The sequence below is a fragment of the Martes martes genome (assembly GCF_963455335.1).
Source record: "Martes martes genome assembly, chromosome: 4".
Lineage (NCBI taxonomy): Eukaryota > Metazoa > Chordata > Mammalia > Carnivora > Mustelidae > Martes > Martes martes.
The window spans coordinates 77,617,273-77,645,259 of record NC_137891.1 but is presented as its reverse complement, the minus strand read 5'-3'; the positions used below and the strand labels follow the sequence as shown (position 1 = coordinate 77,645,259).

Sequence of the window (27,987 nt, the reverse complement as noted above, 5' to 3'; positions counted from 1 at the left end):
TCATACTGGTTTATTTATCCCATCAACATCCCTCATGTAAGCAGGATCCTGAACTGTATTTCTGACTCTACCAGTGCTCTGTCGCTCCATCCTCATCTTAATTGGAAAGCAGAAGTCTCTGAAACACCGCTTGAAGTTTTCATCAAGAAAGGCATAGAGAATGGGGTTCAGGCTGCTGTTAGTATAACCCAAGGCAATGCAGAAATAATAGCTGGAAAGGGCAGCCGTGCTGTGAGAAGCATTCCCCAGAGCCTCCACAAGGATGAAAATGTGAATGGGGGTCCAACAGATGATAAAGACTGCCACCACCACCAGAACCAGCCTGGTGATCCGACGGAGGTTGCGATCTTTCTCTCTGGAGCCAGAAAGGAGTCGGACACTCTTCAAGCGCAGGATCATCAGGGTGTAGCAGATGATGATGATGATGACAGGGATCACAAAGGCAAAGACGAAGACACAGATCTTCATGAAGAGGTCCCACCAGGAGTAATCATCATCCGGGAACTGCAAGGAGCACTCAATGACATCCACGTCTGGACAAGGTGAACAAAATAAACAGAAGCACAAAAAGAAAATCTTTTCTTATTACTGTGGCTGCAAAGTATTCTAAAAGTGAGTTTTAATATGTCTGGGTATCAAGATCCAATTATGGTGAGATGCTATTACCTAATGGAGGATGAATGCTATGTATATTAATCATCCTATCTGTGCTTAGATCAATGAAGCCAGAAAGTCACCATTTATGGTTAACATATGCAATGCTATGAAACACATATTACTAGCTAGTGATATGAATTATGTAGTTGTGGAAACCAGCTTTATGGGAATGATTTTCAGAAGAACTAAACTGGTAATTTATAGCATAAGCCCTTACTTGCATTTCCAATCATTAACAATTCTCCCAGATCTAAGGCTCTGACAATAAAAGCTAGTATCTATTTGTAATAAATGAGTAAATGTTTCAAATATAGCCATTCAATTTAGCAAAAGCCAACCTGTCTGAAAACATCGAGTGATTTACAAAAAATAACATGTGGACCAGTAAAAATTTATACAAATTGTATCTAAATATGATGCAGGAGTTGTGACTTAATGGAATCAATTGATTAAGGGTGTTGTTGAAATATGAGTAAATTTTGGGGGAAGAAAGAGGAGGAGGAAGAAGAGAAAAGAAAAAAAAACAGAACAAGGAAAGGGAGAAAAAGGAGGAAGAAAATCATCTTCACTAGCACCATCATGAAGGAAATTCATAAGTGAGACATATTTTTCATTTTTATCAATACTATGTAACAGGTAAATCAAATATCTTATTTGATCAATTGGAAAATTGTGTTATTTGCTCTGCTTCTCTTTGCTGGATAGTATTTCTTTGGAGTGACCTTCATACTGGAAAGAGCGGATACCAGAAAGAACAGAGATCCAGGAATAAGCACTTTTTTGATACTTTCTTTGGGGGTCTGCTCACCCCTCTGGGGCTCCCTTCTTCCTCAAGAATAAGCCAGTCCACATTTTTTCTTCTTCCCTCTGAGAAATCATTGAGCACAGAGCAGGAAAAATTCTTTGTTGTGATCTGATCCTTCCTTAGTGATAAAGTAATCACGAGCAATAAGAGCAAAATTTTTATAATGATATATTCTTCTGATATTGAGAAAAATTACTTCAAAAATAGAACAAGAATATTTTTAAGTGGTGAAACATCTCTATTTATATTTTTTAAAACATTTTAATGTGATCTTAATCAAATATCTCTAAGTAAAAACAAAATGTACCATCTTAGAATTTCAAGTAGACATACTTACAATACAAAGAATATAATCATTTTGCCCAATTAAGATGACTATCTTAGAAATTTATCTTTTATCAACTAGATATCAGATAAAACCTTTCATTAGTAAATGCAAACTTACAGAATAACTTGTAATTTTTGATTCTCTGAAAAAAATCATTGTTTAAAGTACTATTACTATGAAGACTATTAGATACAAACAAGCATCTTTTTTAATTTGTGCTTTTAGTGTTCATGGGAATACTAATAGTTAAAATCATTTTTAAAAAAATCACAACTATTATCATTAAAAAAGTATTTATTAAGCAACTTTTGACGGGTGCACATTGCAAAAATCTGAATTTAAAAAATATACCAGTCTGGATTTGACTTGTCTACTTCAACTAGTCTCCTTGAAAGTAGGGAACATGTTTAGTTTTGTTTTGTCTTTTCCATGCTTAGCTTTTGTTTATACCAACATTGTCTCTTTCTTGAGGTTGGCTTCAGCTTAAATGTCACATCAGAGACATTTATACAGAGTCTGATCCATTTGAATAGTTCTGTCCCTTGCAACTTATATTCTCTCTATATATTATACTCAATTATTTTTTAATCATTATGTAATGACAGAAGCTAGAAAGAATCTCTTCTGTAATAATATGTTACCTTTCCTGGTATTTTTCTCTCCATCCAGAATGCATACTACCTTAGGGTGGATAACCAGCCTGCTGTCCTCAGTATATAATCCTTGCCACATAGGGTAGCAAGAACATAGGATGCTTAAGGAATACAAATCTTTAACTAAGAACATAAGGTGCTTAAGGAGTACAAATTGTTAAATAAGTGAATAAATGAATACACATGGAAACCCTTGAAAATGGGGACTGATTACAGTAGTTATTATGGAAGAGCAATCTGCTGAGATAAGTAAGGCAACCTAAGAGCTGATGTTTAATCAGCTTCCTCTTGAAGAAATTGTCTTGCATGTTGCAGGAGCTCAATAAATATTTGGTGAATGGATGAAATAATCAATGACCACTACTTTTATAAGACTCTGGAAAACATTCAGTGATAGAGTTAGAAATATCCTGCAGAAATGTCAGTGAAGCTAAGCTTATACCAACAAAGATAAAGGAGAATACTGAGGCAATCATCAAGGAAATTCAAGTCCACATGCACCATTTTTATTAAATATTCTCTTTCAGGAAAAAAAAGTATCTTTTGCTTTAATGACATACATAGGTTGAAACTGAAGGATAGAAAAAGATATTCCATGCAAATTTCCATGTTTCCAAATTTCCAAATTTCCATTTGATTTCCATGCAAATGGAAACCAAAAGAGAGCAGAAGTATCTATTCTTTTTTTTTTTTTTTAAGATTTTATTTATTTATTTGACAGACAGATCACAAGTAGGCAGAGAGACAGGCAGAGAGATAGGGGGAAGCAGGCTCCCTGCTGAGCAGAGAGCCCAATGCGGGGCTCAATCCCAGGACCCTGAGACCATGAGACCATGACCTGAGCTGAAAGCAGAGGCTTAACCCAGTGAGCCACTCAGGCGCCCCCAGATGTCTATTCTTACATCAGACAAAACTGGCTTCAACTTATAATCTGTCATAAGAGGGAACAAAGTCACTATATGATGATGAAAGAACCAAGTTATCAAAAGGATTTAACAATTTTAAGTGTATATGCATCCAACATTGGAGTAGCTAAATATATGAAGCATATACTAAACAAAACTGAAAGGAGACAGAGATAGCAATAATAGGGCACTATTTTTTATTGTATTATGTTAGTCACCATAAAATACATCATTAGTTTTTGATGGAGTGTTCCAAAAGTAATTGTTTACATATAACACTCAGAATAGGGCACTTCCATATCCCACTTTCAACAATGGATAGATCATTCAGATATAAAATCAATTAGGAAACAGTGGACTTGAGCAACACTATAAATTAAATGGGGTGGGGGGGAGGTCTGGATGGCTCAGTTGATAATGTGTCTGTCTTTTGGTTTTGGCTCAGGTCACAATCACAGGGGTCATGAAATTGAGCTCTGGGTGGGACTCACTGTGGAGTCTGCGTAAGATTCTCTTCTCCTCCCTTTCCCTCCCCTTCTGCTCCTCCCCCACCAAAATAAATAAGTAAATAAATACACAAATAAATAAAATCTTTTTTAAAATAAATAATAAATTAAAAAATAAAATGGACTTCACAAACATACATAAAACATTCCATTCACAAGAAACAGAATACACATTATTCTTAAGTGCACATGAAATATTCTCCAATATAGAACATACATTATGCCACAAGGCAAGCCTTAACAAGTTTAAGAAGACTGAAATCATATCAAGTATCTTTTCTGACCACATGAAAATAGACATTAAATAGGAAGAAAATTGGAAAATTCACAAATCTGTAGAAATTAAATAATACGCTCCTGAACAACTAAGGGTCAAAGAAGAAATCAAAGAAAAATTTAAAAATGCTTGAGATGAATAAATAGAAATACAATATACTAAAACTATGGGATGTAATAAAAGCTGTTCTTAGAAGGAAGTTTATAGTGATAACCACCTACATTAAGAAATAAATAACATAGCTTTACATATTAAGGAACTAGAAAAAGAAGAGTGAACAAAGCCCAAAGTTAGTAGAAGGAAAGAAATAAAGAAAAGAGCAGAAATAAATGAAATAGAGACCAGAAAACAGTAGGAAAAAAAAGGTTTTTGAAGATAAAAAAAGTCAAACCCTTAGACCAGGAAAAAAGGAGAGAAGACTAAATCAAAGAGAAGACATTACAACAGATAACACAGAAATACAAAGGATCATAAGAGACTACTATAAACAATTACATGTCAACAAATCGCATAACCTAGAAAAAATGGGTAAATTCCCAGAAACATACAACCTACAAAACTGAATCATAAAGAAATAGAAAATCTGACAGACCAATAACAAATAGATTGAGACTACATCAAAAACCTCCCAACAAAGGAAAACCAAGTGTCATATGGTTTCACTTGTGGGTTCTATCAAGCATTTAAAAAGGATACCAATACATTTCAAACTTTTTCAAAAGTCGAAGAAGAAAGTATACCTCCAAACTCATTTTATAAGGCTAGCATTAACTTGATACCAAAACCAGACAAGGACACCACGATATCTCTGATGAACACGATGCAAAAGTCCTACAAAACACTAGCAAACCAAATGCAACAGCACAAGAAAAGAATCATATATTATAATCAAGTGGGATTTATCCCGGGGATGCAAGTATGGCTGAACATATACAAATCAAATAATGTGATACACCACATTAATAGAATGAAAGATTAAAAATCAAAAGATCGGGGTGTCAGGGTGGTTCAGTGGGTTAAGCCTCTGCCTTTGGCTCAGGTCAAGATCTCAGGGTCCTGGGATAGAGCCCCGCATTGGGCTCTCTGCTCAGCGGGGAGACTGCTTCCTCCTCTCTCTGCCTGCCTCTCCGCCTGCTTGTGATCTGTCTGTCAAATAAATAAAATCTCAAAAAATAAATAAATAAAAATCAAAAGATCATCACAATAGATGCAGAAAAATATTTGACAGAAATTCAACATTTATTCATGATTAAAACTCTTAACATAGTAAGTATAGAAGGAATGTACCTCAACATAACAAGGCCATATATGACAAGCCCACAGCTACATCCTACTCAATGGTGAAAGATTGAAAGCTTTTCCTTTAAGCTCAGGAACAAAGCAAAGATGCTCATTCTCACCACTTTTATCCAACATAGTACTGGAAGTCCTAGCCATAGCACTTAGGCAAGAAAATAAATAAAAGGCATCCAAATCAGAAAGAAAAATAAAAATTTGTTTGGAAATGACACAATCTTACATATAGAAAACCCCAAAGACTCCATTAAAACACTATTAGAAAAAACTAATTCAGTAAAGTTGCAGAATTCAAAATCAACATACAAAAACATTGTATTTCTATACACTAACAATAAACTATCTTAAAAAGAAATAAAACAATGACATTTATGTTAATCTGCAAATAAACCTAACATATCTGTATACTGACAACTGTAAAACACTGATGAAAGAAATGTAAGAAGATACAAATAAATGGAAAGATATCCTATGTTCATGGATCAAAAGAATTAACATTATTAAAATGTCTATACTACACAAAACAATCTAAAAATTCAGTACAACCTCTATCAAAACCCAATGGCACTTTTCAAGGCAACAGAAAAAAATAATCCTCAGGAGCACCTGGGTTGCTCAGTCAGTTAAGTGTACAATTCTTGATTTAGGCTCAACTCATGATCTCAACATTGTGAGATTGAGCCCCGCGTGTCAGGCTCCTCACTGAGCACGGAGCCTGGGTAGGATTCTCTCTCCTTCTCCCTCTGCTTCTCCCCATCCTGCACTCACTCATTCTATCTCTCTCAAAAAAAAAAAAAAAAAAAGAAATGAAGAAACAATCCTCAAACTCATATAGAACCACAAAAGACCCTGAATTGTCAAAGCAATCTTGAGCAAGATCAAAGCTAGAGGTATCACAATTCCTGATTTCGAATTGTATTACAAAGCTATAATAATCAAAACAGTCTGGTGCTGGCATAGAAAACAGGCACATATTCCAATGGAATGGAGAATAGAGAGCCCGGAAATAAACCCACACATATACAATTAAGTAATCTTCAATAAGGGTGCCACAAATAGAAATGGGGAAAGGATAGGCTCTTCAATAAATGGTGCTGGGAAAATGTGATATCCACATGCAAAAGAATGAAATTGGACACTTATCTTACACCATACATAAAAATCAACTCAAAATGGATTAAAGACAATGTAAATAAAACCACAAAACTTCTAGAAGATAACATGAAGGAAAAGCTATTTGATACCCACCTTGGCAATGATTTTTTTTTATATGACACCAAAAATACAAGAAACGAACCAAAAATAAACAAGTGAGATTACATCAAACTAATTCAAACTAAAAACAAACAAAAACCAAAAACCAAAACCAAACAAACAAAAAAACCCCTCCTGCACAGCAAAGGAAACAATGAAATGAAAAGGCAACCTACAAAATGGAAGAAAATATTTGCAAATCATGTACCTGATAAGGGGTTAATATCTAAAATATATAAGGAAATCATGGGGCACCTGGGTGGCTCAGTGGGTTAAAGCCTCTGCCTTCAGCTCAGGTCATGATCCCAAGGTCCTGGGATCAAGCCCCATGTAGGGCTCTCTGCTCAGCAGGGAGCCTGCTTCCTCCTCTCTCTGCCTGCCTCTCTGCCTACTTGTAATCTCTGTCTGTCAAATAAATAAATAAAATCTTAAGAAATAAATAAAATATATAAGGAAATCATACAACTCAATAGCAGGAAAGCAAATAACCTGATTTAAAATGGGCAAAGAACCTAAATAGACATTTCTCCAAAGAAGACTTACAAACTGCCAACAGGATTATAAAAAGGTGCTCAACACCACCAATCATCAGAGAAGTGCCAATCAAAATCACAATGAGATATCACTTCATACCTCTTACTGTGGCTATTATCAAACATTTTAAAAAAGGTAAGTGTCAGCAGGGATGTGGAGAAAAGGGAACCCTCATTCGTGGGAATGCAAACTGGTACAGCCACTCTGGAAAACAGTATGGCGATTCCTCAAAAAGTTAAAAATAGAACTATCATATAATCCAGTAGTTCCACTTCTTGGTATATATCCAAAGGAAATGAAATCAATATCTCAAAGATATCTGTACTCCCATGTTCACTGCAGCATTATTTACAATCGCCAAGATACGGAGGGAAAAACTGTGCACCAATGGATGAATGGATAAAGAAAATGTGGTATATGATGTGTATATACACATACACAATGGAATATTATTCAGTTATTAAAATGAAAGAAATCCTGCCATTTGTGGCCACATGGATAGATCTGGTGAACATTATGCTAAATGAAATAAGCCAGACACAGACACATTCCCAGACACATTCCCTTCTATGTGGAATCTCAAAGAAGCAGGAGTAGAACTGCGGTTTCCAGGAGCTTGGGGCAGGAGGGATGGGAGGCAGTGGCCAAAGATTACTGTTAAGCAAGTAAAAAAGTTCTGTAGAGGGGCCCCTGGGTGGCTCAGTGGGTTAAGCCTCTGCCTTCAGCAGGGTCCTGGGATCGAGTCCCCCATCGGGCGCTCTGCTCAGTGGGGAATCTGCTTCCCCCTCTCTCTCTGCCTGCCTCTCTACGTACTTGTGATCTCTCTCTCTCTCTCTGTCAAATAAATAAGTAAAATCTTTTAAAAAAATGTTCTGTAGATCTACTATGCAGATAGGTTTTATAGCTAACGATATTGTACAGCATACTCAACATTTGCTAAGAGGATAGACCTTATGCTAAATTTTCTTATCACATAAGAAAAATAATAAACAAGGCAGAAAGAAACTTTAGGAGGTGACAGATGTCTGTGCCTTGATGGGTTGATGGTTTCACAGGTGTATATTTATCTCTAACTCACTGAGTTGTTCGCATGAAATATGCACAGCTTTTTGCTCGTCTATGTTCATAAAGTGGTTTTCTAAAAAGTCTTTCTTTTCTCTTTATAGTAATATTAAAAGGCTGTAGCTTTCTGTAGCACATGTTCTAATGTCTCAAGGCTGTCGTAATTATGGAGTTAGTTCTAATATCTAAACTAAAGCTTGCCTTGTGTTTATTCTTTTTGTTAAAAATAATTCTGTTTCTGGGAACCTGGGTGGCTCAGTGGCTTAAAGCCTCTGCTTTTGGCTCGAGTCATGATCCCAGGGTCCTGGGATCGAGTCCCGCATCGGGCTCTCTGCTCAGCGGGGAGCCTGCTTCCTCCTCTCTCTCTGCCTGCCTCTCTGTCTACTTGTGATCACTGTCTGTCAAATAAATAAATAAAATCTTAAAAAAAAAAAGAAGAAGAAGAAGAATTCTGTTTCTGTTTGTAGTCATTACCACAACTTAGTAATTATAGTAGTGGTAATAAACAGACTATGAATTCCCAAAATAAAAGGTACACACATGTATACTGTGTAAAATGTTATATTTAACATCATATATCCATAAAGTGAAATTCTTGCTGCACACAGAGCCCTCAATATTGAATGAATACCCTACAGATGTTAATAAACATAAGCAATAAGGCAGGACCAGTTAAAATCACTATGTCAGATAAAGATGCTAGTTAACATTTATCAATGGCTTACTAGACATGGCCCTGCTTCTTAACTTTCCATGCACTGACTCATTAGATCTGGAAAACACCCTAGGAGGTAGACAATATTATTTACCACTATTATGCAGATAAGGACATTGAGGGACAGAAATCTAAGTAATGTCTCCAAAAGGAGAGTGTCCATAAATGAGGAAATCAGGATTCAATCCCAGGCACTTTGCTTCCAGAGTCTGTGGTCTTAACCAAAAAGAAACCAGAAAGAAACTAAGAAGCATTAACTGAAATTTCTCATCTAGGTGGACGTGTTCTAATGTAGTTGATGCCTGATTTCCTTCAGTGAGCATTCTCCACAAACCTGACAGTATAAACTACCAATGCCATTCAGTTCTGATTCAGGGCACAGAGACTGTCTAAAATAATCCTCTTGGTCACCCAACAGTCTTGACAAGGAGTGTCAATCAGCACTCAAAAATGAATGTACTGGATGGTTCAGAGACAATCTCTCATCACATAGTCAAAATCTGCTTTAGAAAATTGTTTACAGAATCATCTTTTTATAATTAAAAAAAATAAAAAGAAAGAAATGAGCCCTCTACAAAACTACTTTAATTTTTCCCATTTTCCCCTCTGTTTGCTGCACAAATTAATCTCCCAACTCTGGTAGATCCTTTCTTCCATGGCATCTGCACACATTCATCTACAGCAACTCCCTCCTGGAAAACCTACATTTATCTTCATTTCATCTTTCAAAAACTGAATTGAAATCCATTGCTTCTAGGATGTCATTTTTCTGACAATGATTAGAGGAGTCCAGTGGCTAAGTCTGCAAGTATGTCATGAAATATCAAAATCAGTTCCTCATTTGCCTAGGGAAAATCGCCACCTTCTTTTATCATTTGGCCCATTCTTCTAGTCCTCATGGGGTATATGCAGCCTCTCCTTTTGAATCCAGTTATTAAACATCAACACCCTAGGATGGGAAGCATTTCTTGCAACTATATATCCATTTGTTGTATACACAAAGAAACAAAATCCTGTGTGTAATTAATCATATTTTAAAATGCTTCTCTGATAAAGTCTGGCATATCTTAAAATTTACCAAATATTATAGCTTAACACCTTCCATGGCTAAGCTGGAAATTCATTTTATAGTTTAAGAGGGAAAAGATTGTGTTTCATTACAAATGTGGACTATGCTGGAGAAGCTATTATTTTAGCACCTGCCCTTTCTATGATCTGGTAGGTCCCTACTTATACATCTTCAATTATCTGTATTTACAAGTGTCATGAGCCTCCCTAATAAACTAGATCTTTTAGAGAACTGCTACAACAATAAACAGCATTTATAAAGTCCAAAGTGATGGTTCTGTTCCCCTCTCCCCAATGGATTTCTACTAAGACCAAAGATATTTTCATAGCTTTACTTTTACTAGTAAAGTAAAACTGATGGGACAGTAGTCCTCACCCTGGCCAGATTAGAGTCCCTAGGGACATCTTAAAAATCTTAACACCCAGGGGTGCCTGGGTGGCACAGATGTTAAGCATCTGACTCTTGGTCTCAGCTAGGATCTTGGGATCAAGCCCCACATTGGGCTTCATGCTCAGCATGGAGTCCACTTAGGTTTCTTTCTCCCCCTCCTTATGCCCACCCCCCACAAATCAGTCAACCAATCAATCATTCAATCTTTAAAAATACTTTGATACAAAGACTGTGCCTCTGGTCAATTAAACCAGAGCCTCCAGGCGTGGGACCGAGGCAACAGTATAGCCCTTGAACAGCATGGGTTTAAACTGCACATGTGCACTTACACGCAGTTTTTTTTTTTTATTACAGAACAGTACTAAAAATTAATTTTCTCTTCCTTATGATTTTCTCCATTACACTTCATTTTCTCCAGCTTACTTTATTGTAAGAATACAGCATACAAACATATAACATATAAAATATGTATTAATCAACTGTTTATGTTATCAGTAAGGCTTCTGAGTTAACAGTGCACTATCAGTAGTTAAGTTTGGGGGAGTCAAAGGTAATACAACGATTTTTGACTGCCTGGGGTTGGTGCACCAACATTATTCAAGGATCATCTGTATTTTCTGAAGTATCCAGGTGAATCCAACATGCAGCCCAGGGTGGGAACCACTACCCTAGTAATACTGGGAAAACATCAGGTATCCTGTTTGCGTTGGGTAAGAACTAGTATATCCAAAATCTAAGTTTTGCTCATGTGTACTATCATTCATCAGTGAACCCAATTCTGAACGTCCTACAACCAAATGAAGGTGTTATAATGGTGACATGGAGATTAATCCCTAAAGAAAATGAGTAGAGTCAGCATAGGTTTCTAATGATTTAGCATCCTTTTTTAAGGGGAAAGAAGAGGACCAAGTAGGTGTATCTTACAATTGCCAGCATGCAATAGATTGTATTCTAAAAATCCACCTGCCTGTGGTTCCCTGCTTCATCCCCACCTCTCCAGATTCTGATAAACACTTCCAGAGTAGCAGATAGGTTGGGCAACTATGTTTGGGGTAATGTCTTTATCCATCCTATGTTTAGACATAGAAAGCATAAAAGTGTTATGTTTCTCACCTTCCATGGATTTATGCCTTGTGTTTCCACTGGTTTTTGGTTTTTCCCCTAGATATGTGTCCTACTCATTTCCAAACTAAAAGTCTGTCTAATTAGAAGTAGGATTGTAAAAATGAGATGAACACAACTGTTCTTACCTTCTCTGACTTTGGTCCCTCCAAGGACTATCGCAGATATGCCAACAGATGATGATAAGAGCCAAATACAGATGTTAATGATCTTTGCCTTCATGGGGGTGCGGAAGTCTAAAGCTTTGACGGGGTGGCACACAGCAATGTATCGGTCCACACTCATCATGGTCAAGGTGAATATGCTGGTAAACATGTTATAGTAGTCAATGGAAATGACTATCTTGCACAGCACATCCCCAAATGGCCACGAATTCATCAGATAGACCGTGCTCTGGAAGGGCATGGTTGTAGTAACCAAAGCATCTGCCAATGCCAGGTTAAATATATAAATGTTGGTTGCTGTCTTCATCTTTGTGTATCTAAAAGACAAGAAACAAGATCATTTCTCTTCAACTTTGTATCAAATCCATGAGTGTGTTTGTAACACAAATCCAAATGTGTTTTTAACAACCTTTGAACTATTGAATTTGTTTTTCATTCACTTATTCTTTACATATTTATTGAGCATCTAATATGTAAAAGGACTGTTCTAGACATTAAGGGTAATAGGAAAAAAGTGGACAAAAATCTCTGACTTGACTTAGCTTTTATTCTGGTGCTTTGTTCAAAATATAGTGCAAATAAAATAGCATAGATGAATAGATGAATATACGTAACAGATCTTTTTGACAGACTCGCACATAATACAGGTTGGTCTTTATTTTGTGACTGGCAATTCATTTTAATCCTACCTAGAGTTGCTTGCTTTTAAGCATTTTTTTACATACTTTTTTATTTCTTCCCCTTCACTATGTAAAACAAAAGATAAAGCTTATTCAACTTTTCTTCAGGGTCATTTTGAGAAATCCATCATTGTAATTACATCTTTTGAAAATTCAAAATGGTTTTCATTTTTAAAATACATTCAATTTCAATGGCTAAAACACAGCTAAGTTTGTTGACTTTTGTTTGCCAGTGTGCCATTAGTTTTTCATTTTAAATGCATTACGTAAATAAAGCTGGCTGAGTTCTTCCTTATACACATCACAGCACAAAATGTAATCTAGCACAGTAGGTGAGAACTCAGCTTTTCTTTACTCTCATCTTGAGAGATTTTTTAAACACATAAGTTCTTTCTTCTTCCAACTGAGGGGACAGTAATTTTCAAAACAGGCCGAAAGCATTGCCTTTAAGCCCAAATTATTCTTTCAATTATAACATCAAGTTTAGAACAATTCTATTTTCAACTAAAACTGAATTAAGAGGACTGTTTTACTTAGAGAATGCTCCCTGAGGGATCTATAGGGCATGAAACATTCCAAACAGTATCAGCAGGCTTCAGAGGCCAAATGCCTCCAAAAACGTAGGTGAAATCCATGTTAATTACTTTCTATACACCTCAGATTTATAGACCTTATTGTAATTAATTCAGTCATGCCCCACATACCTTCTTAATGTTATGGTTTTGGCTGTTATTTAGGGTCACTTATAAGGAGCTGTCCTATGGAAAATTACTGCTTTCTTTATAAAATCAATATCAATGGTTTTTATTGATCACTGCTAGGGTGTCTTTCAATACATAAATTTCTACATGAGAAATGTCTTTTAACATGTAGTGACAGAACAACCTTGGCTCTCGGGGGAGGCAAGGTGGTCTTCTATGAAGTCAGATCATCCAGAGTCTGGATTTAGTGTATGACTTTTCTGAGTTTCATGTCCTGTCACATAAAGATAATAAAACCGAATGGCCATACCAGAGGTAAAGGCAGTAGATGACCTGACTCAAAATGTGTGACATACAGGATCACTCTTAGCATCCCACTTACCCTCCCCCAAATCTTCCCCTCCTCTCTTTCCTTCTTGCTAGAAAATGTTTCGTCTGTACCAGCATGGCACAGAGTCAGTATCTGTGGGTTTCCATTCTGATGCTCTGCTATCTAAACAGTGCTTTAATCTGGAGAATGAGAAGCTTATTTTAAAATATGTCATGTTTTACTTTTACAATTTTCAAATGTTGTTAAGTGGCCTATAAATTTTATTAAATATGGATTGCCTGGGTGGCTCAGTCCCGTTAAGCGTCTGCCTTTAGCTCAGGTCACTATCTCATGGTCTTGGGATCGAGTCCCATGTCAGGTTTCCTGCTCAACTGAGAGTCTGCTTCTCCCTCTGCCCCTCCCCTCCCCCACTTATGATCTTTCTCTCTCTCTCAAATAAATAAATAATGAGTAAATGTATATGGCCAATGCTCAGAACATAGGTATTATAAAAGCATAGATAACTAGGGAAATCCACTTACTGAGACAGAGCAAATATTTCCAATGAGCAAGACTGAAATGCTATCTGTCCAAATGTCTTCTTTAAGGTAGAGTTTTATGTTTGAAAAGTGCATCTTACAAGCCAACCTCCTATTCTGTCAACTTTCTCTCCAAGAATCCCTGATATTAACAAAGACTGTAGTGGGGAGTGCCTTTGACTTTGCTCTCATATTTAGTGACCCTGATATTCTCCTCTTATTTTATGAAGTTAGGTGGATGAGACAGTTCCCTGTTTGGGTAGACTTGGGTTCCAGTCCTTATTTTTCCCTCTGTTAGATTTTGGAGAGGTCACTAAAAATGGAGCTTCAGTTTCTCAACTATAAAATGGGAAATATAATGTTTATCTCGTAGAGCTCCCGAGATAATTAATGGAATGCCTCTAATCCAAAGAATATGTCCAATTTATTTCATGGTCTTTAACTCCTCTCCCTCCCTTATGTATGTGGAAGCCATCAGTCACCACAAGAAGAAAAAAAGGCACCTAGTTCTCGTTAGAGCCATAGTTCAGCTTTAATATGAAAGACAATAGCAAAAATGATGCCTGCAACATATTGGAAGAATGTGACTGAAATGAAATATGAGTTATAATAAAATGTAATATGCATCTTTATCAACAATAGCCCAAATTATGGAAAAAGCCCAAGTGTCCACTGACTGATGAATGAATAAAGAAGGTGTGGTATATATACACAATGGAATATTACTCAGCCATAAAAAGAATGAAATCTTGCCATTTGCAGCAACAAGGATGGAAATTATGTATTATGTTAAGCAAAATAACTCAGTTAGAGAAAGACAAATACCATATGATTTCACTCATATGTGGAATTTAAGAAACAAAACAGGTGAACACAGAGAAAGGGAAAAAAAGAGAAGGAGGCAAAAAAAAAAAAAAGAGAGAGAGAGAGAGAATGAAGGAAGCAAACCATAAGAGACTTCAAACTGAGGGTTGCTGGAGGGGAGGTGGGCAGGGAGATGGGTTAGATGGGTGATGGGCATTAAGGAGGGACTTGTGATGAGCAGCAGGTGTTATAAGTGTGATGAGTCCCTAAATTCTATATCTAAAACCAACATTATACTATATGTTAACTAACTAGAATGTAAATTAAAAAATTGATGCAAATATGTATAAATATGTATCTTTAATCATAAAATGATGAGTGATTTTCTCTTAGCTTTTCAAAAATACTTGAATAAATGTATGAAATTGCTTAAGCCTTGAACTTATAAAGAATCCAAATCCTGTCATCATTTCTCAGAATAAGAGAATAAGTACCTATAACAGAAATGTCTACAAATTACATTAATTTTAAGTATACTAATTGTAGCAAAAGCTCTTTGAGAGAAACAAGCTCTGGCCAGACTATTCATGTAGGAGCTATGACTGTCACCATCCTCCAGGGCCAGAGACACCTACCAGAGACCTAAAGACATACCTGCAGCCTCCTGCCATGGAGATCCCCTGATCCAACAGCATCCCAACGTCACGGCATCACTCTCATTTTGAGATGGTTCATGTTAATGATGACAATCTTAGTAATCACGTATTTCAAACACTCCCTCTGTCAAACTCTGTGTACCTCCCACACATTTATCCCATTCAGTCCTCACCGCAACTTCACATGGTAGATATCAGTATCCCTTTTCTACAGATGACACCACTGAGAATCATGGGAGTTACGTGCATTTCTCAAAGTAATATGGTTATAAACAGCATTGCAAGACTCAAACCTGGGTGCTGGATGCCAGTTTCTGCATTCTTAAATGCCCCCAGCACTGTATAATTTACAAAGGCCAGTGCTTTGACCTCCATGTATTTTATCTGATTCTTACGACAACTGCTCCTCGAGTTTAGCCAGGAGATTTATGTCTTCTCCCTAATATTAGTGAAGCAAGTTAGACTCAGGTGAGTAAAGTGATGTGTATTTTTTTTTAATTTATTTTCTCAAGATTTTATTTATTTGTCAGAGAGAGAGAGAGAGTGAGCGCACACAAGCAGAAGCAGAGGAGGGCCGGAGAAAGAAGCAGACTCCATGTTGAGCAAGAGCCCAATGTGGGACTCGACCCCAGGATACTGGGATCAAGATCTAAGCCAAAGGCAGACGCCTAATTGTCTGAGCTACCCGGGCATCCTAACATGATGTTTCTAATGTTGGCAAAGATGGGGACTCCATGGGATGATCTCAAAGGGGCAGCAAGGCAAGGCCCCTCTCCCAGGGTTCTGGAAGACACATACTTATAAACCTACCACACAAAAAGAGAGAAATGACAGGTATATTTCAAACTAGTGAATAAACTATAAGTTCAACAAATATTTACTGACAGTCTTTTATGTACTACATTGGACCAGATCCTTGATATTAAGACCTCCACCCTGTGATAATAAGACGGTCTGGTTGAGCACTCTGGTTTTGTTAATTTAATCAAAAGGAGATAGTAGCTAGTCCTTTTAGTCACATGTGCCCTGAGGTGGAGGGGAGTAAGGTTTCTTACTATGATAAGATATGAAATTATTTTCTGCTTCATCCATCCTGCTTTACAAAAATGTGCAAGTATTTCAAATAAAATGGCACCATCTGGGTGGGAAGTTTTGGCTCATGTGGAGAAGCTGGAGGTGGGCTGGCAGCGAGTGGTTGCACTTTTTAGCGTACACACCACAGGAGCATATGGCACTAAAAGAGCAAAGTCTGTGGGCTGTCCTCACTACACTTGTCAATGTTACAAACCCGAAAGTGATGGTAAGGCATACCAGACGGGAAGCAGGGAGCAGGCTGGGAAGAGAGGTCAACCAGAGAATCCAGGGTGGCAGCCAGGAGGAAGGTCATCGCCTGGCTACATATCAGAGAGTGTCTCTGGAAGTGAGAAATGTTCCTCATCGTAACTTAATTCAAGACCTTCCTACTAGAGTTCTCTTTACAGAGAATTAAGGGGTGGCTTCTGAACTGGCAGCCATACATGCACAAGGTTATCTGCTGAGCTATCAGGAACCAATGTCTCCACACAGGTTTTCTGGGAAAGCCTGGCACTTGCCCCGAGAAAAATGAGACACCCGCAAGGGAACATTGACCTTGAGCCACAGAGTCTCACATCTTCTTCTCCTTCCCATATGCCTGCTGTGCTCAGACACTGTGCGGGTAGAAAAGCTCATTCTTGAATTATTAGCGTCCCTTGCTGTTGAGGTTCTTTGCCCGAGTGCTTTTTATTTTAAATTTAAATGATGCTTCCTTAGTCAGGAGCTCCTTTTTAGCCTTATGACAACATAATAAACCTATAATCTTGATGGGTAATCACCATCTATCTTTAAATACAAACATGTTTTCCATTTATTGATTTCAGTTATTTTTAGCTCTTACCTGAAATTGTCCCCCATGCGGACAATACACACACACCCTCTCTTCTCTCTGGTTATAGTCAAGCTTCCTCCCCTATATTCATCATTTCATTATTTCAACACATTTTTAAGTGCCTGCTCCATATACAACAATATACTGGGCATTGAAGATGATTGAGAAAACCAATATACAGACTGGGACCCGAGGAGCTTTTCAACCCACTAAATCAAAATTACAACGTAAACTAGAGGACTAGACAGGGCAGGATCAGTGTGTAGTGAAGAGATGGGGGCACATTTTAAAGAAGACAGAACCTGGACAGGATCTTGCACTTTTTTTTTAAACCTATTTTTTTTAAGATTTTATTTATTTATTTCACAGACAGAGATCACAAGTCAGACAGAGATCACAAGTAGGCAGAGAGGCAGGCAGAGAGAGGGGGAAGCAGGCTCCCTGCTGAGCAGAGAGCCCAATGCAGGGCTGGATCCCAGGACCCTGGGATCATGACCTTAGCCGAAGGCAGAGGCCTTAACCCACTGAGCCACCCAGGCATCCCAGGATCTTGCACTTTGAGAAGGATCTGGAGAGAGAGGTTTTCATGGCTACAGTAATGAGAACCTGACTGAACTGGGAAAAGGGGTGTCAGGGCACAGAGGACCTTGAATACCAAGAGGCAAAACCATGTGGAGTGTTCACAGAGGGCTTACTATGGGACAAACTCTGTTTTGAGAACTTTATCTGGCAAAGTTGTCTTGATGACTAAATGAGACAATCCCTCAAAGTACTCATCACAGGACTTGGTATTTGTTGATTGATCACTGGATGCCAGTCCTCACAGTCATCATTCCTGCTGCTGGTATCATTGCGGTGGTCATTACCTGCCACAGCCCTAATAAACTGCCTCACAGTCCCAGTATAGACCACTGCCCCCACTTCTTCTGAAGAGTAAGCAGTCTAAGAGATGATTCTCAGGGGTTCTCAGAGTGCACAGCTAATCAGTAAAGGCATTCAGGGCTGTCATTCAAAAGTTTCTTAAAGAGGCCGAAATTTCAGAGAAATTATGTGATTCTGTGAATCTCCTCCTTCCAGCAACTAAAGATTGAAAGCTATTCTGATAAGTGCGGTAACTATACATCATGAGGGTAAAAAACATTTGATATGAGGGAATAGGGCATGAGTCAAGGAATACTAATATTGAATACAATCACACTGCCCATCTATAAACAAAGGCTGTCATGTACACTATAGTGCTGCAGTTTTCCCACAAACAATACCCATTGTTTGGGTGAGGAAACAGAGTAAAGAGGAAGTAAATGGCTTGCCTGAGACCACAAATTAGTGGACATGAGGGAGTAAAATCTGTAGCCCTCAAACCACAGCTCCAACAGAATGAAACAAACAAACATCTGAGTGGTCATTTTTCTGAACAGAACCCTTTGGTATGGAGAATGCCTACAGGCCTTTAGAATACACCTGAAGAATCACTGTTTGGTCCTGGTGAAGAAAATGAGTGTGACCAAACAGTCCTGACCCACAGGAAGCTGGCCACTCACTATCTTACAAAACCTGAGCTGCACCAGCTTCTGAAGACCCCTAACACACCATGCTCAGTAGAAGGAAATTTCTGTGACACCTGGGAAAATGCAATCCTTTTAAGCCAACAGTGGACAACTAGCATAATGAGAGACATGCTTCAACATTCTTTTCTCTGCACTGCCAACAAGCATGATTTATTCATTTTCCTGGGCATATTTTCCAGATACAGAGCATTCCAGATTTTATATTTTAAATGATCAGAAATGGTGGCTTTACTGATGTGAATTTTCTGAACTTATTGGAAAACATAATGAGTTTGCTTCATTAATTCTCTAGGTAACTTTCAGTCCATCTCAAAATTGAGTTGCTATGTCTTTTTGGATTATTTACTATTGAAACTATGGTTCTTTACTAAGGGGCAATAGCTTATTAATTTTTAAGGGAAGGGCAGGAAATTTGGTCCTTGTTTCATCTGACTCTGCAATTTGAATATACTCACTATATTCACATGCACTATGTGAACCACAGATTCATTCAGATGTCAGGTCCCTCCAGTCCCCCAGAATTACTCTCCCATATTCAAGGAGAAAAACTATAGAAAGAACAGTGGAGCAGATGCATCCCTGAGTTCCATGACTGTCACAGTCTCAGTGACCATGCTGGCAGTGATGTATATAGCCAGAATGGTGGACATGCATTGCCTCGCACAGGGGGCAGGCTGTCAGGCAGGGTGGTGGGAGAATGCAGAATAGTGATTTCACTGCTACAGCGGGTGCCAGGACCTGCTCGTCCTCTGTAGGCATGGTCCTGACACCCAGAATCAATGTTCTAGTGTACTCAGCTGTGCACACAGCATGAGTGTTTATCACGCCTGACAACAGTAGAACAACTGTAAATCTCATGTGATTGACATGTTGTTTCTCAGCCTACAACTATCTGGGTATTTAGAAGTATACAGATATCTTAGATGATTTTTTCCAACTTTATACAGAAAACTGAAGTAGCTAAGGGTACCACAGGATGCTGGCAGAGAGGAGAAAAGATTACATTTCCTCTCTGTACTCTTATCAGTAGGAAATGCCCCCCCCCCAACTGGGTGGAAAGCAACATGGTAAGCAGAGAGAGTTTCATTTTCTTGTGAAGTTAAGTGAGTAAATACTTAGCAGGAGCTCAGAAGAGTGTTCCCATTGTAAAAGAGGGTCTCTAAATACTCATAACTCTAGCTGTTTTTAATATGAAGCCTCCCTTCCCCACCTTCAGACCAGTCTTTTGGGATCTCTCAATTTATCACATATTTATCACATGCCTTCTGTTTTTCCCATCTCTCATCTTTTCTGGACCAGGGAAGGGGTGAATGTTTACACACACACACACACACACACACACACACACCCCTTTTACAATATTATCCCCACTCCTAAAATCTCCTCTCTTACATAAACTTTCCTTATCTCAGAAATAAGTTAGTATCCCCTCCAAAGAAAGAAACAAAGAAAGACTGGCTGGCTTTCTGTGGAGGAATAAATCTTTTGTTAATACAGTTTTGAGCCTGCATTACTTGCACCACTGAAACCACATAAGCCAAACGTTAGAAAAAAGACTGTCCTGCAGCCATACAATTTTAGGTTTTTGCACTGAGGACAGGCTGAGCCCCCTGAGGCAATGACAATTTAGTGCATCCAGAAGTTAATCTGGAGTGAAAAAAATGCCAACTACACAGCTCACAGAAAGATACTGCTACTCAAGAGATACAGGTGAGTGAACAGTGGAGAGGGGCAAGCATCTCCCAGCCAGAAATAAGTCCCTCCTAAAACTAAGTTAAAGACAGGTACCAGGAAAAATTGTAAAGTCTCATAAGGTCAACAGAATCAAGAAGTGATTTTGAAGACTACGATTTTGCCTAGAGTCTGTTAAAGGTTAGGAGTTCTATGCCTGATGACTTTCTTTCTTTCTTTTGCTTTTTTTGGTGGGGGGAGGTATACAGCTGATTCTTTTCTGATCTCTGAAACACAAGGATTTGGATTTCAGCTGCAATCTCATGTTCCACAGGGAAGAAAATAGTTCCACTTTGCAAATCCATATCATCACTTGCAATGAAATCAAGTCTCTCTTTTAAGAGCTTGTGAAATGATAAAATTACCTGGAGAAATGCAAGATAGGCACTTCTGGAAAATAATTTCTGGAGGGATCTTCACTATGCTTACTTTTGAGGAAATGTTCAACATTGATTCCAAAGAGAGGACTCAGAATAAAGAGAACATATTTTTCAATCAAAGCCTAAGATAAGACAGATGTCAGAGATTGAGCAGCACAAGGTTAATTATACCAATATGCCTCTGCCTTTCCTTCAGTGCCTCATTAGGTGTAGTATGGCGATATTATCCAAGGTAGGTTATAGTAACACTTGAGAGAATATGGAATATATGTGTACCTACAATTGCTGTGATTGCAATGAGAACTTCGAGAAGGAAAAGATACTCTTTTCCCTGGATGGAAAAGAGACTCATCAGACACTCTGTTTGGGTCAACTCACTTCTTCCTTAATTTGATGATAGCCACAGTTTCCTAGAACTGACACAAGTTCAACCATGGGGTCCAGACCAACTCAGGGGTGACCTGAGTCTGTATATGCAGTGTGACCTAAGATGGTCTCTGCAGAGTGGGATTTCTGTCAGTGGCTTGGAGAAAAAGCAACTCTGTCCCCTAATTGATAAGCAAGAAAATGGGTACCCTTGCAAAAAAACACCCCTGTGTCCAGCAAGCTTGAGTAGGTTGGGTGCCTTTGGAGAAGAAATTTGAGTTCTGGAAACGGAAGCATTTCCAGAGTATTTTTGTGGTTCTGTTTTTGTTTTTGTTTTGTTTTGTGGTTTTTTTTTTTTTTTCCCTATGTCTCTTATAAAGTTGCCTGTTAGGAAATTTCAACACTGCCCTGGCTGAACTATAGGGAAGAAAAAGTCTTCTACTCTCAGGGCAAGGGTAGCAAAAGACTGACTCCCTAGAGGTCTTTATTGTGGTAGCAGTGAATTAATGAAAACTAATGAGAAAAGCAAAAGGCAAAACTTAAGACCAACAACCAAGTAATTTTGATTCCTGTTATTTTTGTCCTAATATTTTTTCCTTGATTATCCTTATATTTAACTTAAAAAGAAGTATGCCTTTACAAGGGTAATGCTTTCCTTCAAACTAAACAAAAGAGAACATATATACATAATTTTCATGAAAATTGAAGCTTGAGGAGAGTGTTTTCTTAAGGAGAACAGAAATAGGATAGGCCATGATTAGGACTGAATTATGTCCCCTCAGATACAAGCATTCAAATTCTAACACCCCAGTACCTCAGAATGTGACTGAATTTGAAGATAGAGACTTCAAAGAGACAAAGTGAGGTAAAATCAAGGTAAAATGGGGTCATACGGGCAGGCTCTAATATAATTTGACTGGTGTCTATATCAAAGTAGGAGATTAAGACACCGACACACATGGAAAGAAGACCATGTGAGGACATGGAGAAAAGAGCCATCTATAAGCCAAGGAGAGAGGTCTCAGAAGAAACCAACCCTGCCAACACCTTGATCTTGGACTTCTAGTCTCCCTGTGAGAAAATAATTTCTGTTGTCTAAGCCACCCAGTCTGTGGACCTTTGTGACAGCAGCTTTAGCACACCAAGATAGGGCAGAGCAAAGGTTTCCCTGAGAAAGAAGATCCCCCTGCCACAAGCAGCCTGCCTCTGCTGATGCCTGCCTTCCCACCAGACTTGCTCAGCCAGTCCCACCAACACATAACCCAATTCCTTGCAACAAATCTCTTCACAGGTGCATCTCCTACTGGTTCTACTGTTCTGAATGAATCCTGACTAATACAGAGAGTGAGCAAAGTGAGGATAGAAGAGCTGAGAAGGTTCTGGAAAATATGACCAATTAAGAAACACAAGAAGAGTAGGCTGTGCTGTGGACAAGAGAAACCCAAGGATGTGCCAGGAAGTGAAGGACAGGGTGCTATCAGAGAAAGCAAGGGGCATAAGACTGGTCGAGCATATCAAATCTCCACAGAAATCAAGGGACAGTCAGCCCAAAATGAGAAGCTGAAACATGATGCTCTAGCTTTGGTAAAGGAGCGTCAGGGAGGGAACCCATGCGCGCAGGGCTGAGGAACATGTGAAAGACAAGAAAATGAAGAAGAAGGATTATCCCTATAGGAAGTTTACCTACAATACACAGGAGGATGAAAAGACACTAGGTAAGGGAACTAAAAAAAATGGAAGGGTCATGGATATTGATTACCTGTAAGATGACAGATGCTTGAGTATGTCCAGGAGCTTAAAGGACAAAAGCAGTGGAGAGATTACAGATAGCATAGAAATGGGTTAGCTAACACAGCAGAGACCTCAGGAGAGCCCAAGGTGATGAGATTCAACCCTCAGGAGCAGGGATCTGCTATGGATACAAAGAAGGAAACATCTCCACAGAGATGGGATGATATGAGGGAGGGCGGCTGCCAATGCATGTATATAGGGAGAACATTCCCAGCAGCTAGACTCTAGTGTCATAGTGAACTACTGGGTTAAGACCATCCCCTGACCATGATGAAATATGATCAGGGAGGGCTTAGGAATTAGTACCGATTAAATTAGTTTGGCATTTTTTGCTTTTTTGTTTCTTTTGTTTTGGTTTGGTTTGGTTTGGTTTGGTTGTTTTTTAGTGACAAATAGGAAAAAGTATTGCTTCTTTCTGGAAATAGGAGAGAGACACAGAAACACTAGGCAGACTTGGGTTCAGCTACTCTTGAAGGAAGCAACTTTGCCTTCAAGTGTATCTTTACAAAGATAAAATTGATTTTATTCAGCGGCATTCAATTCGCTGGGAATAGGAACAGGAAGATAAAGTCCTAGCTTGATCGAGGGTCGTGGTTCAGTGGAAGACACCAGCAGAAGGACAAGAAGGCAAGGCAGCTGAATGTATTGTCAAGAGAGGCTACAGTGATGCTTTATGGTGTCCAGGCAAGGTAAGAGAAAAGGAGAGTCTGGGAGAAAATGAATTCTTACTGCCCAGTAAGAAAATATCCAGAGGTCTGCAGGAGTGGTATAAGGAACAATGAATGGAACAGTGAGCCAAAGCACAGGCTCTGGGGTCAGCCTGGCTCCAAGATCAGCAAGGTGTGACCTTTGTTGGTTTATTTAATCTTTCTTTGCCTTCATTTCACCATCTGTTAAATGGGATACTAATACATCTATGGTTGTGAAGAATAAATAAAATGATTCCCATGAAGTAGGGAGCTTTACCCATCTGGCATATATTTAGTGTCCCTCAAGTTTTAGTCATGTCTCCTAGGGGTGGAGACAGCTGTATGCATGGAAGTTGCAGAATGGAAGTTTTAGATGTCACAGGTGAGACTGCCTGGCAAGATCCAGGATATGGGTGTGGGTGTGGGTGGCCATCACAACATTCGCTGCAGGTGACCTACACAGGTAGAGATGGAGAGAACACAGGCTTAGGATCCTAAGTGTCACACCCATTGGCACACCCAAGGTATCCATAGGAGCCAAATACAGAGATCCAGGGCTGAGGTAAGAACCTCCCATCCCAGGGCGCCTGGGTGGCTCAGTGGGTTAAGCCTCTGCCTTCGGCTCAGGTCATGATCCCAGGGTCCTGGGATCAAGCCCCACATCCGGCTCTCTGCTCAGCGGGGAATCTGCTTCCTCCTCTCTCTGCCTGCCTCGCTGCATACTTGTGATCGATGTCTGTCAAATAAATAAATAAAATCTTTAAAAAAAAAAAAAAAAGAACCTCCCATCCCAGGACCACAAATGCCAAACTCTAGTGAGAAGAGAGCACCTGGGTGCTTAATTTTAAGGTTTTCACAATGAAAAGTTACTATGCCCTAATATTAGGCAGTTATGGCAATTGGTAGCTATGAAATGATGAAAACCCTTGAAATTATAAATATATTCAGAGGGTACTGAGTAGCATTTCAGGCACCCAATATGGGAAAGCAATGTATAAGACAGCTCTAAAAACAGTCAAAGCTTTTTCCACAATCCTAAGTTACTCCCCAGGTCTAAGCTGGCCATCTTGGACCTGCACCTGCCCTGACATCCCAGCATCTTTAGAATGATGTCCTAGATGGCTGAACCATGACTCTTTTCAATGTGTGGTATTTTAAAATAGTGTTCCTCTCAAAAGTGATCCTCCATCTTTTCAAGCAATGTTGCTCAGCCCTCAAGATCAATTACAAATCCGCGTATGGATCCTCACTCCTATTCTGCTCTCAGTTCTGATGTGTACACCAGACCCACCTCTCTCAAGTCTTCAGTTCCTTCTTCTGAGCAAAATAAACCCATGTCCACCAACTTCTCTTCTTAGGTTTTATTTTTCAACTCTTTGACCATGTCTCAGTCTTAACCAACTCCAAATACTCCTTAATCCTCTTAGCTATAGATGTAAGCAAACTAATGTTTCAGTACATTGGCATTCCAGGATGATAACAGAACTCCTTACTTTTCATATTTCTTCTCCAAGTAGGTAAGAGTGGGGTGGGAGGATGGATGATTGTTACACGAACTAGATAACTTCTTTTGTATTTTTAGCTGAATTTATCTCCTTTTAACAAAGTTTAGTCCTGGATATCTTTTGGATACAAACACACACACACACACACACACACACACACACACACATATAAATATAGACTGCATATGTTATATAAATATGTGACTAATTAGTAAGTGTACCATATTATGATTTATAATGGTGATTATTCATTACATATAATTATATGTAATTGTTATATATATTTATATTTCATTTCTATTTCTATTTCTTCATATTCATATTTGTCATTAAAAGTTCTAGTTAATCTATAATTCTGTTTTCATTCTGACAGGTCTACTGTTCCCCATGGAGTTGTCTTTACACATTTTTAGGATTCTTCATTCCTTTTGATCCTATGCAGCACAGTTATATAAACAGTTGTTAAGCAACTAAGAAGCTCTTCTCAAACTCAAAACTTCAGGTGCTCATTCAAATAACAGTAAGATGTTTTTATTTTGCTCATGCACTTAAATATGATATAAGTAGGAATGGAGGTTTTTGGGGTTTTTTTAGCATCTTCTTGTTTAACAATGTTTTATTACAAAACAACAGCCTCTGAACCAAAGATATTTTTAAAATTTTTAATTTTAATTGAGAACACAGCTGTCTTTTCTTTTGGTTGCTATAATCTTTTCTCTAAAGGTGAGCAGCCCTGAAATTACTAATGATTTGGAAAAACAACGTGTTTTAAAATATGTTCTCCCTCTGTAGCCTTTACTCATCATAGATCGAATGCCCAAGAAATGCAATGCACAATTATGGAAACCAAGGCTAATAAGCTACAAGCACTAACTGTAGGTGAAATGAGATTTATAATATGTATTCAGAGGCCTAAATGATGGGTTATAGTTCCAGACTGCAAATGAAGATTCTCTGACATTCTCCAAACTAGATAGACAGATTAATGGGCATTTTTTATTATGATGATTTCCCAAGACTCATGCTACTATAGATAGTGTTCTTAAGGTTCGTAAAAAATAAAGAGCTAAAGTTAGAATTAAAAAACAAAAACATAGTTTTTATTCATCCCTTCAATGCCTCTGAAAAGAGTGACTTGTGTCCCTTATTTCACAGGGACTTCTCAAAGGAATGTAAACCCCTTATTCACTCTCAACTCTCCCAAAAAGGGAAATACATATATATCAAAGGGCATTCAGAGCAAAGTTGGGATTTTTTTTTTCCTTTTCTTGTTTTCTTTGTTGAAAGAGGCCAAAATAAGAATTGCTTCACTTACCAGAAAATTAGCAGATATAGGTGGATATTTGGGTATTTATAATTAGAAGTTGACTTCAATGTAATGCCACCAAAGAACAATAAAATAGAACCATCAGCTTCTCTAGATGGAAAATAAAAAGTAAAGCAATTTTTGAAAACCTCCACTAGCCACACTTTAGAGGGTAAATATTGGATGGCTTATTTACCAAAAAATCACTGATATTCTAAATAAATGAGGAAATATTTCAGTACTAAAAGGGCTCATGCATGGATACCAACAACTCTAAATAGTATATTGGCTTTTGCTCATAAACCATAATACCAATCTGATGAGTCACAGAAAATTCTGAATTATCTCCAGTGCATTCGATGGGCCTGAATTTTACCTTAAGAAATATTTGCAAAGGACAGAACAAAGTGCTCCGAACTGGCGTGGGCAACCAGGCAAAAAAGCCAGGCAAAGGAACTAGCTTCCTTTCCGGAAGACACTGACCTTTCTCCACACCCTAGTACTTTGCCTGACCACAGTTTTCAGTAGGGGCCAGGGTTGGGGGTGGGTGAAAAGGAGGGTCATTCAAATGCTCAAATCGCCCCTGGCTGTGCGATTCGCCCCATGTGAATCTCGCAGTTCCCCACCCAAAACTCTTCCAGGAAATCCTTTACTTCAAGGACGCCACCCTCTGAGAATCTCCGGGGTCTCTGCAAGGACTGCAAGGAGTCTCCGCCACCAGACTGGATCCCCAACCTCCAGTCCTGGCGGCAGAGCCCGACCTTCCCTCCCGACCCCACCCACTGCGGCGCTCCGACCCCGCACTCACCGGATGATCACGAACATGACCAGAGAGTTGCCCACCAAGCCCACGACGAACACCACGGAGTAGACCGCCGTGATGATGACTGGGATGGCGGGAGAGATGTGCGCGGACTCCAGCGGCGCGCCCTCGGAGCCCCCGCTGCTGTTGCGGTCCGCCTCGGCCCAGTCCTGCAGCCAGCTGCCGTTTGGGAGCAGGCAGGTGCTCGGGGAGCATGTGGGGCTCGGCTCCCCGCGGAAGATCTGGACCGGGGACTCCATGGTCAGGCGTCTGCAGCTGGAGGGCAAGCAGAGGAAGAACTGCGGGGTCACGAGAGCTAGCTGGACCCAGAGAGGCAAACTTTGCCCGCACGCGGGCCAGCGCGCGGAAGCCAGTAGCCCGGGGAGCCCGGGACCCCCTGATGCCCACTCTGGCGCCACGTCCCCCGGGGCGGGAGAAGGAGGGTGGACCTCTCGCTGCTGCTGGGTACTGGTGAGGCGGACAGCGCTCGCTCCTCTGCCCCAGCTCCAGAAATCC

The 27,987-nt window shown here is 39.1% G+C and overlaps 1 protein-coding gene across 1 annotated transcript; it reads right to left on the bottom strand.

Moving 5' to 3' along the window:
• On the bottom strand, nucleotides 1-27,731 carry OPRK1 (opioid receptor kappa 1; the record flags this gene model as incomplete). The annotated part of the gene is made up of 3 exons (XM_080801855.1): nucleotides 1-533; nucleotides 11,702-12,054; nucleotides 27,478-27,731. The coding sequence occupies 3 exons, from the start codon at nucleotides 27,729-27,731 to the stop codon at nucleotides 1-3; spliced, it is 1,140 nt and encodes a 379-aa protein (XP_080657981.1).
• Between the last annotated feature and the right edge of the window lie 256 nt (nucleotides 27,732-27,987).